We start from the raw sequence: 14,993 nt of genomic DNA on the forward strand, positions 1-14,993 counted from the left end.
GCACACCTTGTTCCCCGATGGGTTGGGTAAGCAGGGGACTTTCGTGCTGCCGCAGACAAAACAGCAAACGGCCACCCCAGTGCATTTACCTGCAGATAATTTAATTCAGAGCTTGGGTGAGGGCCGCTATGACAGATTGAGAAGATCAGGGACGCGAACCACGATATGTCCTGTTTTTTGCTTTCCCAGGGTGTGACCCGCGGAGGGTGCCCCATAAAGGGACTTTGAAGAATAAAGAACAATTCAGAGGTAGACAAGCAAATGCTGACAGTAAAAACCGAGCGCCTCCCCCCCCTCCCAATGACGGGCGCCCTGTACCGTGGAACGCACCCAACAGTGGGGACCTCGGGGCTCTGTGGAGTCCCGCCCGCTGCCCCCTCACGTACCCAGGCGCGGGTTGAGGCTACACGGGTCGCTGCGCTGCTTCCGCAGGTCCTCGCAGTCCCCGCGCAGCTTCCAGGCGTTCCCGAAGTCCTCCACCAGGGGCTCCACCAGGCCCGAGGGCGTGCGGAAGTCGTCGCCTTTGTTGCCATTGAAGTTGCCACACAGGCCGCAGGTCCTGCCCGCGTAGACTGGGGACAGCTGCCGGGAGAGCAGAGCACCTTGGGGCCCCTGCCGCCAAAGCAGCCACGGCTTTCTTTCAGGAGTGAGATGGTTTTAATAAAAAACGCTCCCCGGTGAAAGATAAGTTAGTAACCGGCAGCTAAGCCCTAGGCCGCAGAAGAAAGAAGGAAAGCTAAGCACAGTATCGTTTACCACCAGCTCCATTCCCAGTCTTAAGTCAGCAGGGACCTGTTGCTCCGGAAGAGATTGTAGAGAGTATCCAGTCATTGACCAATGGGGACAGAGAGGGAGAGGGACTTGCCTGAGGTCACAGAGTTGGGGCCACTAGCCAGGTGGAGCCCCCTCCAGTGTGCTCTCTGCCACCCTGGACCGCAGGAGCGGATGCCTCAGCTAATGGGCCCTGGCACCCACTGGAATCAAGTGCAAAGTCAACGTGTTTTTATTGAACATTCATATCCGTCACACATGTGGGCTAAGCAGGCTCGGTTGGTTATGGTTCCAGTCCTTTCAGAGCTCACCTTTGGTGACAAAGGAGACCACCTTCCTCTCTGTATTTAACTCAGCCACTGAGTGTCACGGAGGAGAAAAGGCCATGAGCCAAGAGGACTCTAGGGGCTGTGATCGGAGGAGGCGGGGTCACTGAGGACTCTGGAGCAGCTTGCTGTGGGTGACCTGGAGGGGTCCTGGGGTCAAACTCCTTCTGAGCCCAAATTGCACACACAGGAACAGCTTGGAGAGTCAAGGCTGCCTCTCACACAGCACAGCTGAGGCCATCTGCTGGTGGCTATGGAGAGGGTCCTGGTTCAGAGATGGTGCAGGGCTGGGGCCCCAGAGTCCTGCCTCCAGCTCCACACGCAATTAATGCAGCCTGGTGAGTGCTCTGTGTTCTGAGACCCGCCTGCACTTGGCACGAGCCCGAGTGGTCATCCCTTGGATGACCCCTTCCAGCTTCCAGCTCTGACTTAACAAGATGCAGGATGAACAATACAGTGACAGGTTCAAGACCCATAAAAACGTACCCAAGGAAATATCATGAATGAGAAAGAGGATGGGGTAATGGTTCCTCGCTTGCTTTACAAATACCGTGTTTCTGCCCTGGGCACCCAGGCCTTCCCTGATCGCCTGTTTAAAATGTAACTCCCCCTGACCTGGCATTCTTGTCTCCTTCTCTGCTTTATTGATCTCCCCAGAATTTATCACCTTCTAATACATGGTATCATTTACTTGTTGGTTCTGTGTATTGGCTGTCTGCCCCCATTAGAATTTAAACTAAATGAGGCAAGGATTCTGATCAGTTTAGTTTCACTGTTGTAACCGCAGCCTCTCCAATAGCTCCTGTGGACACGAAACAATTCTGCACTGAAGAAAGGAGCTGGAACAAGTGACTGAACAACTTCGTGAGTGAACGAGGCTCTCCTCCGGGCACAGGCTGGAATGCAGCGCCAACAGTCAAGGCCAGCCCTGGGCAAAGCGGCAAAATAGGTGACCACTCTTCCCCCTCACCCACATCTCAGCATCCTCTTTCCTCCTCATTCTCAGGTCTGAGTGACCTCCTATCCTCAAAGTGCCCTCTTGCTCACCCCACCAGGCCTGCCTTCGCTCTCACCCCTCACTCTCTACAGTGGTATCTTCTTCTGTCTCCTTGGTCTGTCTCAGGACTCAGCTCGCCTGGGTTGAAGAGTGGGTGGACTCCAGGCCAGGACTGGCTGCCAGGCCTGCAGTAGCCGCACAGCAGGGACTTAAAGAACATGCTTGCTATTTGAAATAAAGTTCAGATCAGGGACACTCCTGCCCTCTACACCACTCTTCCCAGGGCTGAGCTGGGTGCTGTGTCACAGCCAGCAGAACCCCACTGCCTGGACCGCCCGGCCCTCAGCGACAGGGCATCTGCACCTCACCTGGAGGGAAGGAGAGCCGGGACCCCCTGCAGCACCATGCCAGCCTCCTCTCCGGCTGAGTGTGCTCAGCCTGCTCCTCCTCCTGCCTCCAGCTAGCACCCCCTACTGGGCAGCCCCCACAAACCCAAGGGCAGTATGGTGATGCGGCCGCCTCCCAGCCCCCTTTCCTCCTCCAACGCACAGAGGATGTTCCCACAGCCACGGGTCATCTGCCCGTGTCCTGAATCTCAACCAATGAGGTCCTCTTTTTGTTAGCTAGCTGGACTGAAACCCACCCCCAAAGATACCCTGCATCCCATTCCTACAAAAAGAAGGCTTCCCATCTCTCCTCGGAGGAGAGACAGAGAACAGAGGAACCTGAAGAGAGCTGCCATGCAGACAAGATGTTATGGGCCTGAGGACTCAGAGAAGCCACACAGATCAAGAGCGCCCCCATGGGGTGGGGAGGTTCCCAACACAGTGAAGTGACTAATGGAGCACCTCCTTCAAGACTGTGAGCAGGAGGTGGCGTCAGAAACCCAAGTTTGAGTCCTCGCTCTGTAACCAAAGAACCCCGAGACTCAGGGCAAATCACTTTCTTGCCCCAGAAGTGATGGCTCTTTATTTCCAACTGTGAGTGAGGGGCTGACAAGATCTCTTCATGCTCTGTAGTCTGTGGCCATAAGATTTACTTTGTTTTACAAAAGGTGGAAAAAAAGGTGGTTGAATTGGAACTCTCTTGGGGACTTTAAATCAAGAAGAAGAAGATGATGCCATAGGGATGGAAGAAACCAGGATCTCATGAGGGACACCCCCAGATACCCATCACAGGATTATACCATGGGCCTGGTGGGACTGCGGGCCCAGGGACACAGAAGGAGACTCCCCAGGGATGCTACGAATGACCTAGGGCAGTAGTTCTCTAAGTGTGGTCTTCGGACCCATGGGGGGTCTCTGATGCCCTTTCGAGGGGTCCTGCAAGGCCAAAATACTTTCAGAATACGGAGACGTTATTTGGCTCTCTCCCTCTCATTCTCTTACAAGTGTGAAGTGGTGTTTTCCAGAGGCAACGTGACATGTAATATTGCACAAGACAGAGTGCAGATGTGGAGGTCAGACCAGCTGTCTTCTATTAAGCCAGCCATTAAAGAAATTTGCAGAATTGTAAAACAATGATGTCCTTCTCACTACTTATTTTTGTTTTGGAAAACATAGTTATCCCCCCCCCAAAAAAAGCTGTTTATATTAATGTGCAGTGGGTTTGTTATGATTATTTCTAAGTGAATTCATGACTACATATTTTAAATGTCTCTGACTTCATTTCTAACCTGGTAAATATCAATAGATATGGCCTTCATAAAAGATGCTGAGGTCCTCAATCACTTTTAGAAGGACCAAGGCACCTGAAGACCGGGAAGTAAGTGCACGGCTCTGGTCTGGCGGGCAGGAGGCCGTCCTCGGGCCACTGGCCGTGGGTGTGTGGTGCTAGACATGCCTCCCCACCCCTAGGAGCCCTGCTTGCTTTGTTTGTGAAATGGCAGGGACAATACTTGCTAGGGAAATTCCCAGAGAAAAACACATCTGGAAGCTCTGTGGAATATGCAGACTGCTATCCAGATATGACTCCATGACTTCAGAGAGCGAACGGAAGTGGCCCTGGACGGCAGAGGCCCAGGGCCCAGGCAAGGGACCTGGTGGTTTCCAGCGCAGCCCCTCCCAGGCAGTGGCACGGCTTTGTCCCCCAGGGTGCACACGACACAGTCTTAGCTGTGCATGCCAATCTGGCCTTCCCTTGCTGCCCACAGCGGGCACCCACGGACACCCGTGCTCCCAGGACTAGCTGCAGCCGCAAGGCCAGGCAGCAAATCTGTGCTTCCCAGCCCCTCAGGAGCCCGCTGCCTCTGAAGGCCCTGGGGAGAGCAGCGCTCCAGACGTGAGAATCCCCAGAGCCCCCCAGGAGGTCCCGACAGCAACCCCAGCCCCTCATAAACAAGAGAGGCCTGTTCCTCGCTCTGGGGGCATAGGGTCCGTGGAGAGATGAATTCTTCTCCCACACGCAAAGCCACTCTGCCCGGAGCACAAGGGGCACTTTGTAAGGCTGGGCCGCAGGGAGGCAGTGATGGCAGGGGACCTACCTTCACCAGCAGTCTCCCGCGGCCATCCCAGTCCATCTGCAGATCTTCCCCGTAGCTCAGGCGCACAGAGGTCATCATGGTGTGCTGGATGTGGAGGTCACCTAAAAGCGAGCAGGGGCAGAATGCAGGCCGAAATGGGGAGAGGGCAGCATGGGGTCAGGCAGATGTATTGGGGGGAGAAGTGCAGTGCCTCGAAAAGAACTGTAGCAATGAAAACAATCAGTGATGGGGTAGATGGAGACGTCCGTGAACCTTAAGGGGGTCTCAGGAGGAAGGGTGGCCAGGATGGGTGAAGCACAAATAGGATTCCCCAAGAAGGCTCCTCTGTATTCTTGCCGTAGCCTGCCGTCCCCCCTACTGCCACGAGAGAGCGGCAGAGGCCTGTGCATCCATAGCTCACACAGCTGTCCTTCGCCTAGGCTGTCTCCCACTGAACCCCTAACACCCGAGCATTCCGGGGCCCCTCTGCTAAGTTACTCAGTCCTCACAGTTGAACGATACTGTGTGCGCTGGAGGAACCTGTCACCTCATGGGCAGACTCACGCAGTGTTAAGGTAACACAAGCCTGCTGCGTGCCCACGGCCCAAGGTCACCAGCTGTACACCATGCCAGGGTAACAGGCCATGGGGTGGCCAGTGGCCAAGAAGAAGAGAGAAGGGGTCTGAGGGCCACTTAGATGGTGAAGGTTGAGATTATGCTAGGCAAAAGGGCACAGTGGTGCCTTGCAAATCACTGGACAGGTAGGTACTTCCCTGCCATAGGTCATAGGGTCACCTGGCTTTGCCCCATGACATCCTAGGGCCTTACTCATCACCAGCCAACCCCCTCACTCCTGACTTCTCAGAAACAGCCTCTGCCCCTTTTCCACCTCTGAGTGGGACAAAAACATGAAGCCCAACCCTCAATTCTCCCTTTTGGTTCAAGCTCAGCGAGAATCCTCTCGGCTCTATTTCCCTGTCTATAGTTTCTCCCAGGCCTGGAGCAGCCTCCTCATTTCCAGCATCCAGCCATCTTCCTCCACTTGTCTTCCTCCTCCAGGAAGCCCTTCTTTCTTGCAGGACACATGCCAAGGATACCAAGCCTGCCCTCCAATGATAGCATCTCCCATGTTTCCACAGGAGAGGCAGCAGTGAGTGCTGCTGAGGGGGCGGGTGCTGTAGGTGAGGAGGAGGGACCCACCTTGCAGGAGGGGTAGCTGGACATCCTGGCCATCTACGGCAATTCCTCCTCCGTGCTTCAGCTTCACCAGGCTGTTGTGCAGGCTGGGCAGGCGGACAGTGACTGAGCGGGTGCAGACAGCGTCAGGGTCGTCAGCACACTGCCAAGAGGGGCGTGCAGAGTGACATCACTACACCCACACCCGCCCAGCGCCCCAGCCTAGATCCATAGACTAAGAGAAAGACTCCAGCCCTGGGGAAGAGAAAGGCAGCCTCTGACTTTCTCACACAGAACCACTCCATTCTCACTGCTCGACCTCTGCAAGTGGTGCCTCCTGGAATTGTGCAACAAGGCGGCACTGCCTTGTCTACCCCCCTGCCCAGCTTCCCATGGCTCCCAAGTCCTTTCCTGTTTGGGTCTGGTCTTTCATATGAAACTCCAGGCCTCTGGCTTATCTTCTTCCTTGGGCCTACTGAATCCGGGACTTTGACCCTCAGGGGAAGCCCTATGTACTTTATACATCCTCATGTTGACTCCATTCTCTGCAGAAATGAAGTCCACATGTATACACAGCAGCTCAGTAAAGATGGACAGCTTCACCCCACCTTGCCCTCCCCAGTCTGCCTCCCGAAAGGGCACCTGGCGGAGCTCACCTGCACCGTCTCTATGACAATGGAGAAGGACTGGTCCTGGCAGTCCCAGGCCAGCAGGTACTGGCAGACCCCACTGAAGGTGAAGTACCTGTCGTCAAAGCTCTTGAAGTGGGATTGTCCTGTGATGAGACACTCCCCTGCAGGGGCACAGAGGAGGGGGAAGAGCGTGAGGAGGAGGGGGAGTCTCAAGTGGCAAAGATGGAAGTGTGTACAAGGGGCCCTCACCAAAATGCCACGGACTGTCTTCGAGTTCTACAAGAAGACTCTAAGTCAGACCCCGCTCCTCAAACCATTTGATCATTCAGGTCAATGTATGATTTTATCAAGGGGGCAACTAAGGGAAGTGACAGAGCCACTCTCAGTCAATGGCAGCACCAGGACCAGAACCCACAGCTCCTGGCTCTCAGCTCACCACGACTCCCAGTCCTTCCTCACAGCCACGCCCATGAGCTCTGGCTCCACTGGGGTCAGGCGCCTGGAGCCTGCAGAGTGCTCCGCCCAAGGGGAGGCCCTTCTCTGCACCAGCATTGTGGGGACTCCAGGACCCGACCCCACCCAAGAGAGTCCCTGATTGCAAGTGGGCAGAAAGGCCAGCCAGGAAGGCCTGGGGTCCCCCCGAGGAGAGAGGGATGAGGCTGGCCCTCCCCAAGCTCAGCAGTGCAGAGGTCAGGGCCCCATCCTCACCCCTTCAGCTGAAGAGCAGCTGTAAGGCCTCCTCATGGGCAAGTCCATACTGTGACTTCAGAGGGGCCAGTGGGGGGCCCAGAGGCCACCTGCCCATGACCTCACCCGCACCCAGCCAGCTCCTCAGCCCAGGCTGACACGTTTGTGAGTAGGGACGAGGACTCCCCTTCATCACCCTGCAACTCAGAGCCCTCAACTCACCCCCCACCCAACCACTGCTCTATCCTCCTCCAGGCCTCACGCTGCTGACCCAGTGCACCTCGAACCAGACATCACACATCCTGCAGAGTGTCCACACAGGGGGCCTCTGCCAGTGTCTCCAGTGGTCCCCACTGCCCCTCCCCAGCTCAGGCAGCCCCATCTCCAAGGCCCACAATGGCCCAAAGAAGCTGAAGCAGGCATCTGCATCCTCCCCAACCCCCCTTGACGTACTTCCTCTCGTCTTTGCTTCCTACTATACAGAAAAATATGGACACACACCACAGCTGTTCCATCAAGTAGGGACCCATGTTCCCGACTAAGGTACCCCAGTATCCAAATAGCAGAGACTTGTCCTCCATTGGACTGACCTACTTTCCCCTGGGAGGGTCTTACAGCTGGTGCTGGACCCTATCACACAGTAGGGGTCCCCAAAGGCCACAGGGAGATTCCAACTGCCCATCTGTCAAAGGCCAACTCCACAGGCACTCGCTAACTGCCCCCGAGTGCCCGAATTTGCACCACCAGGCAGAGCAGGTGCAGTCAGGGGCCGACCACTCAGCCTCAAATCCAGGTGTGGCCCTCCTTTGGTATGTGTTGGAGGCAGGGGTGAGGTCAGGGTGCATACCCCAGGTTAGGTCCCTCTGCCTGGTCCCCAGGGCAGCTGACTCCTTCCAGCATGGCAGGGGTCAGGAGGGCACACCGGGCCCAGAAGAAATCAGGAGAAAGAAGGGAAGACCCAGACCATTCTCATCAGCATCTCCCTCCATGATAATAAGATATTTATATATATTTGCTCTTTGTTCCTGGTTCCTGACACAGAGCTTCTAAAACACTTGGAACATCCTGGGTTACAAGAGCATCTTTTGTTCTAAGGAAGCCACTTTCCGTGGGTCCCTACACAGCTTCAGGATGGGGGCTGATGGCAGAGAGATCAAGGCATGATTAGAGAGGGCTGGAACTTTCGGTCCCACCTCCAACCTCCCAACCTCCAGGGAGGGGAAAGGGGCTGGAGACTGACTGCATATCGATTTAACTGATCATGCCTACATAATAAAACATCCACAGAACCCCCCAACCAGCAGAGTTTGGAGAGCTTCCAGGCTGGCGAACATATCCACATGGTGGAAGATGGCACACCCCAACCGCACGGGGACAGAAGCTTCTTTGCTCAGGCTCCTTCCAGGCCTACCCTACACATCCTGTATAATTCCCTTTGTAACACACTTGTAATAGTAAGTCAAGTGTTTGCCTGAGTTCTATGAGCCTCTCTTACAAATTATCACACCTGACAAGGGTCGTGTGGGAAGGGCCGATTTGCAGCCAAGTCAGACACAAGTGGGTACCCTGAGGACCCAGTACTTGTGATTGGCATGTGAAGTGGGCAGCAGGCTACGGGACGGAGTCCTTTGCCTGCAAGGTCTGTGCTAACTCTGGTAGTTACTGTCAGAGTAGAACTGAATTGTAGGATGCCCAGTCGGTGGCCAGAATATCAGAGTACTGGTTGGTGTGGGGAGAAAAAAAACCCACACATCTGGTGTCAGAAGGCTGTGAGTAAAAATAAACAGCATGCTCTCCCACTGCGATGTCCCCCAAGAAGGGCAGGAGTGAGGGACCCTGTTCACGGAAGTCAGGGCAGAACAGGAAAGGAGGAAGGGCCCGGGCTCAGCCCAGCGGGCTGTGAACGTGCTGGAATCCCCAGTCCACTAGAGTCACAGGAAAGCCTTTTTCAATGGCTATTTCTCAGAAGCCGCCATCATTCCACAAACACTGTGATACGGTCCTTCGTGTCAAATGTCTTGACCCCACCACAGTAAAATGGGCAGGGATTTTTCCTCCAACCTTTCTCTGTTTTCTCAAGGGCACTCTTATCTGACTAAGAAATTGGACCTCCATTATCTTTGACCATGTCCAGGAAAAGAGCCATCAACAAGGAAATGTGCAAACATTCAAAAGCAAAACATTCAGGGCTAGAATCCAATCCTCTGATTTGATTTCCTCCTGCTCTGACCCCCAGTGATTTGTGTTCTGAAGTTTCTCAAGAATCAGAAATCTAAATATTTGATTTTGCGTATCTCCTTGGTACACTTGAGGGATGGAGCTGTAAGCACAGGAAGCCCAGGGGCCTGGATGGGTAAGCCGCTGGGGAGCAGGTGGCCCTGGGAGCTGGAACAGCGGCCACACCGCATTGCCACCCACCCTCTGCCCCAGGAGAGGAGGATACCCCAAGACATTCCCAGTCAGTCAGCCAATCAGCAAAAGGCAGCCCCAGTAAACAGCTGGGCCATCACCAGTCAGGGCAGGTGGGCACTCTAAGATTGGTGCACGGCCCTGAGCAGCGTGGCTCAGTGGGTTGGGCATCATCCCACAAAGCCCAAAAGGTCGCCCATTTAATTCCTGGTCAGGACACATGCCTGTGCTGTGGGCCAGGTCCCCATCTGGGGGCGTGAAAGAGGCAACTGATTGATGTTTCTCTTTCAAATCAATGTTTCTACCCCCCTCTTTCTCCCTTCCCTTCTCTCTAAGAATAAGTAAATAAAATATATTTTTTAAGAAATTCATTGAATGAATGAGAAGCAGGTGATTCTTATAGTAACATAAAAGTAGAACAGTCAGAAGTTAAAGCAAATCCACTACATGAATAAAGACGCACCCTCACTAAAAATAAAATAAAATAAAATAAAATAATCATCTAATGAAACACATTATCTCTTCTAAACAAATCCTTTTGTCAGCAGTGAGGGAGCCCCCACAGGGCTGCTCCGCTCCACGCAGTGGCTCCCATCCCATCCAGGCAGCTACAGGAGCACCAGCCCTCCCCACAGACCATTAGCAAAGCAACTCACACTTCCTCCTGATGTAAATATTCACCAGAGCTTCCCTCTAAATCACAATCACACAATCTCAGCCAAATGTACAAGGTACACGTGTAAGTATTCTGTGGGTATCATCTCATTTACAGCTCCCTTGAGCTGGCTGGTCATTATTAGCCCGAGTTTATAGATACAGAAAGTAAAACACAGAGAAACACTCGCCCAGGGCCCCAGAGGAGTCAAACAGGGATTTGCACATGGGCATCTGTCCGGCTCCAGAGCACAGCACCCTTGGCACCACTCAATAGAGCCTCCTGGGCTGGTCCTGCAGCTTCTCATGAGCCTGATTTCATGAGGCCCAGGCCTGATGTCATCCTGATGCTGGGCCATGTGGGCAGCTAGGTCTGGCTATGGAGACTGCCTGGAGGAAAGCTGTGGCTGTGAATGGTGACATGCTGGCCTAACCTGAAGGAGGTGTGGGTCCAGAAACCCCAGCATGGGCTGGGGCAGGCCACAGCAGACTTTCCATGGTACCTGGAAATGCACACTCTTACTGGACAGGCAAGAGCCCTGGTTTAATCCTCTCTGTCTCCTTAGCCAAGAAGGAAGTGTATCTGTGCTAGAATGCATTAGAAATGATCCCAAACCAAATGTGTAACAAGTGTACCCAGGCCCGACCCACCCCTACAGACTGGGCAGGCCCACAGTCCCCCCACACCACCAAGCCCAAGGCAGGCTCTGGCTCTGTCTCACCTTCCTGCCCCACCTGCCCCAGCCACACCCCACCTCACACCGCCCCTCCCCCTTCCAGGCTCCCATGGGCGTGTCCCTGACTCCACTTAATAAAACAGCTAAGGTTGTGAAGATGAATGGCTAACACTTATTGAGTGCTTGCTGTGCGTCGACTCAGAACAGCTTCCGTGGGATGAAGCTGCTATTAATCCTCCCTATTTAACAGATTAAGAAAATGAGGCTGCAAATGATTAAGCAGTTTGCCAAAAGTCATCCAGCTAGAGAGTGGTGGAACTGGAATTCCAGCCAAGCTGCCTGGTCCTCGGCCCAGGTCCTCAGCCCCCTACTGTGCGACCTTTCCACACTCATAATATTTGTCCCACCAATGGGAAGTCCTCCACTTACGCCTTCCCAGTTCCAGAAGAGTCTATTCCATACTCTTCCACTCCTCTGCTGGGAGTTTGAGATTCCATAACCAGAGGTTTATTTGTTTAAGGAGTGGTCTCTTTCAACAGGCACACTCCTTCCTCATTTACTCTAAGCAAGCATGAATGGTTCTATGAGAACTAAATTATCAGAGCTTCTCTGAGCAGTGTGTTTTGCAGAGGAAGGAAAGAGCAATTTGGGGCTACAGAAAGGGAGTTTGCAGGCTCTGGGGAAACCACAGTTTTTGCCTGGGGCTGCCCTAGTTCCTAACCAGGATACAGGTGTGCATGAGCAAAGCAGCTCTCAGGAGCATGTCACAGAAGCTCCAGCCCCTCCCCAAATAGACAGATGCTCTGCTGGGCAACTTTTTCTCCATCCCACTCCACACACACAATGCTCTGTGCTAGGCAGCTTCTAAGGTGCTCCCCATGGTCCCCACATACTGTATTCACGTCTTTCTCTGACCCCCTCACCTTGTGTGTAGACAGATGTTGACTTGTTTCTAGAAAATATGATACAGCAGAAGTAAAGGATGTCACTTTGGAGGCCAGAGTTTTAAAAGACCCTGGCTCTTGCCTGGGTGGCTCTCACTCACTTTCTCTGACATCACTCATCCCAGGGAAAGGACAGCTGCAGTGTCATGCAGCAGCCCCATGGAGGGGTCCACATAAGGAAGGACCAAATCCTGTCAATCATTGCACGAGTCAGCTTCAGAGTGATCCCCTCACCCCGCTGGGAACTTCAGATGAGACCGCAGCCCAGTCAGTAGCTCGACTGCAGTGTCATGAGAGACCTTGGACCAGAAGCACCCAGCTAAGCCACACACAGACTCCTAACATGCAGAAACACTGAGATAATAAACGAGTGTTGTTTGCTGAGTATAGGGATAATTTGTTACACAGCAGTAGACAACTGGTACACTATCATCTCATTCCAGAGAATCAAAACCCAGCTCTCTATTTGTAAGGTTCACGATATCAGCTCCTCCAGGGACTGCAAAGAAGCCCCAGTCTGCTCTTTGCTTCACCAGCAGAACCAAGTGTAAAGCCTTCTAGAACCTTTCCAACAGAAGCTCCACCAGCAATCATCATACTGGGAGCATAAGATAGCCCTACTGCCTGCTGGATCATGGCAAGGTGTATAAATATGCCTGTGTGCTATAGCTTGGAATGGACTGGGAGGCAACAGCCAACTAAACTCTGGAACTAGAAGTAGGGGGTCAGAGCCAAGGCTTTGAACACACACAGCAATGGCTTCGTAGTGGGGTAGGCAAAATATCACACCACTCAGTGGACTGCATGGTTGGAGCTGGTTATCCTCCCACATGAGCTTCAAGAAAATCTCCTGCATCCTCAGCAAAGCTATTTTCTAATTTTTGAATTGAAGACCAATGGATGTTATTGTCTCCCTCAGACCAAGCATTCCATTATGTACACAGAGGATGGTCAAATAATGTTTGGATGGGTGGATGGATGAATGGATGGACAGATGGGAGACCCTCCCTATGGAAAGTGGTTATTAAGAATTCCTAATCTAGTAGTCAGTCTGACAAAACACAGCGAGATGAATTCCTAATTCCGTTTAGTGTGGCTCACAGATCTCATACAAGAAATGCTCATTATTTAGATATTAAAAGTTTTTTCACAGGTCAACTGCAGCAACCTTATCTGTCTTTCAACAGGCTCCTTAGGTCTTTCACGGGGTGTAATTATGTGAAATTGGAGCACTGACATCACTTGTAAGAGCATCGTTCATCCCTTGTACTTCCTTTAAGAATTGCACAGAAGACAAACTGGCTAGTTAGCCACCCCTGGCCAAATTCATTGACCTATCCCTTGTGCCCACTTTTCAGCTAGCTCAAGAATTTTCCTAGTATAGCAAGCACTGGGTAAGGTCTTAAGTGACCTTAAAGCCACAGTCTCTAAACACGATCCCAGTATCTAAGCTCAACCCCCCGTTAGTCCACCAAAGCCAATGTGGCCTCTTGGGCCACAGGGAAGGGAGCCTGACATCTGGCTGCATGCCTTGCAATTTTTTATTGCACTCTGCAAACACGGGGACCCACAAAGCAGTATCCACCACACAAGTTGAGGCTAAGCTGGTCTTTAACCAAGTGCGAGGCCTCTCTAGAGCTCACAAAGAATGGAAAAGACCCTCCTACGAAGGGACAAATCATGGACCAGGAGGGAAAGTAGAAGGAAGGGCAAAAGTAGAAACCAGGCAGTTGTGAATTTGAGTCCTGCCTCTGTCACTTAGTAGCTGTGTGATCTTGGGCAAATTACTTAACCTCTCTGGGTCTGTTTCCTCTTTTGTAAAATGAGGATGAGTTATATCTGCCTCATAGGTTGTTGTGATGAGGCGATACCTGTAAAGAGCTTAGCATATGGCCCAACACATAGCAAACATCACATGAATGACCACAGAGGGGAGACCTGTCAGGAGAAGAGCCCCAGCCCTTGGGCGGGGGGCAGGGAGCTTCGAATGGGCAAAGTTTACAGTAAATAGAATATATAGTTTGGGGCCAAACAGAGGAGGAAGTAAAAGGCAGGGATTATAAGACAACGTTTCCTAAATAGATTTTCCATGGGGAGGAGAGGGTTAGGAGGAATCCTTGGTGGTCTGATTTTTCTAGCTCGTGGACCACGCCAAACATGGTCTTTATGTCAGGCATTCCAAAAAATTCCAGAAATTCTCACTTCAAGCTTAAAGAATTACCAGAATTACCAGGCCCTTCCTCCTCTTAACTTTCCAAAGAATCTGAGTCATCTTTGTTTAATCAACCATGACCGTACAGTTTTTATAGCACATTCAACCTTAATCCTTTTCTCATGAGAAAAGGACAGGAAAACCTTAGCCCAGGTGCATTCCCCCTTGGCTTGCTGGCTCGTGAGTGGGTTGGCACAGCTGACAGCTGAAACCAGAGCTCTGGTCAAGGGCTTGCATCCAGCCACGTAGAGGCTGCCTTTTCCCTGCCTTGATGTGTGAGAAGGCAGAGGATAAGCAAAATGTCGCCTACCTGGACATTCTTCATTGCTGCAGATCCACAGGCCATTTCGGCAAATGCTGTTGGGGAGAAAAGCACAGGTCATGGGTTGTTCTGCAAACACAGGTACATGGACAATTCGGGCACCCCCCACAGATAGCACCGCCCCCAATGGAAGGGATCTGGAAGAGGAAAGGAACTGGTACTGGCGGGTCTTTATGAGAATAAAGGTGTACAGGACAGGGCTTTGGTCCAGAGGAACCTTGGAGAGAGTGCCAAAGGGAAGAAACTCTGACAGGGAAATAGACAAACCAAAAAAGCTAGGGGACCCAATGTCCCTACCCAGGCACTATGCAATCAGATTCCTCCCCCGAATCTCGCCAGGGCGCATGAGCATACCCAGACACACGCAGAGCTAATGGAAGAGAAGAAGGAAAAGCTGTCCAAAGGGGTAACACCAAGAATCATGTCCGGCAGCCCCAGGAGACTCCTGGAAGCCTGCCAAGTAGGGGAAGACAGCAAAGAGAATAGGTGTGGAGACGAAACGAGATGTTACATTCCCCATGTGCAGGGGCAGGTGAAGTTAACCAGAGGAAACAGCCAGAGGAGCTTCTTGAGGAGACGATTTGAGCTAAGCAGAGACAGAAACCCAGGCGAGGCCTGGTTGATCGCAGGGAACCGTGGAGGGCAGGCCTGCATGAGTTTCCATGGGCACCGCTGCTTCCTTCCACCTTGTAGATAAATGATCTCAAGGAGCGAAGAACTGTCTG

General features: G+C 52.6%; 1 protein-coding gene across 1 annotated transcript in view; it reads right to left on the reverse strand.

Annotated features, from left to right (window-relative positions):
- VWF (von Willebrand factor) overlaps positions 1-14,993 on the reverse strand; it is a 121,714-nt gene that overhangs the window by 75,475 nt on the left and 31,246 nt on the right. Inside the window, exons 10-14 of the mRNA XM_045826343.1 lie at positions 14,257-14,303; positions 6,388-6,524; positions 5,756-5,894; positions 4,577-4,677; positions 387-582 (exon numbers count right to left, since the gene is read on the reverse strand). Of these exons, the coding sequence (XP_045682299.1) occupies positions 387-582; positions 4,577-4,677; positions 5,756-5,894; positions 6,388-6,524; positions 14,257-14,303 (620 nt within the window). The remainder of the gene's footprint in view (positions 1-386; positions 583-4,576; positions 4,678-5,755; positions 5,895-6,387; positions 6,525-14,256; positions 14,304-14,993) is intronic.

This window comes from Phyllostomus hastatus, unplaced genomic scaffold (genome assembly GCF_019186645.2).
Source record: "Phyllostomus hastatus isolate PE091 unplaced genomic scaffold, TTU_PhHast_1.1 phas_scaffold_755, whole genome shotgun sequence".
NCBI lineage: Eukaryota > Metazoa > Chordata > Mammalia > Chiroptera > Phyllostomidae > Phyllostomus > Phyllostomus hastatus.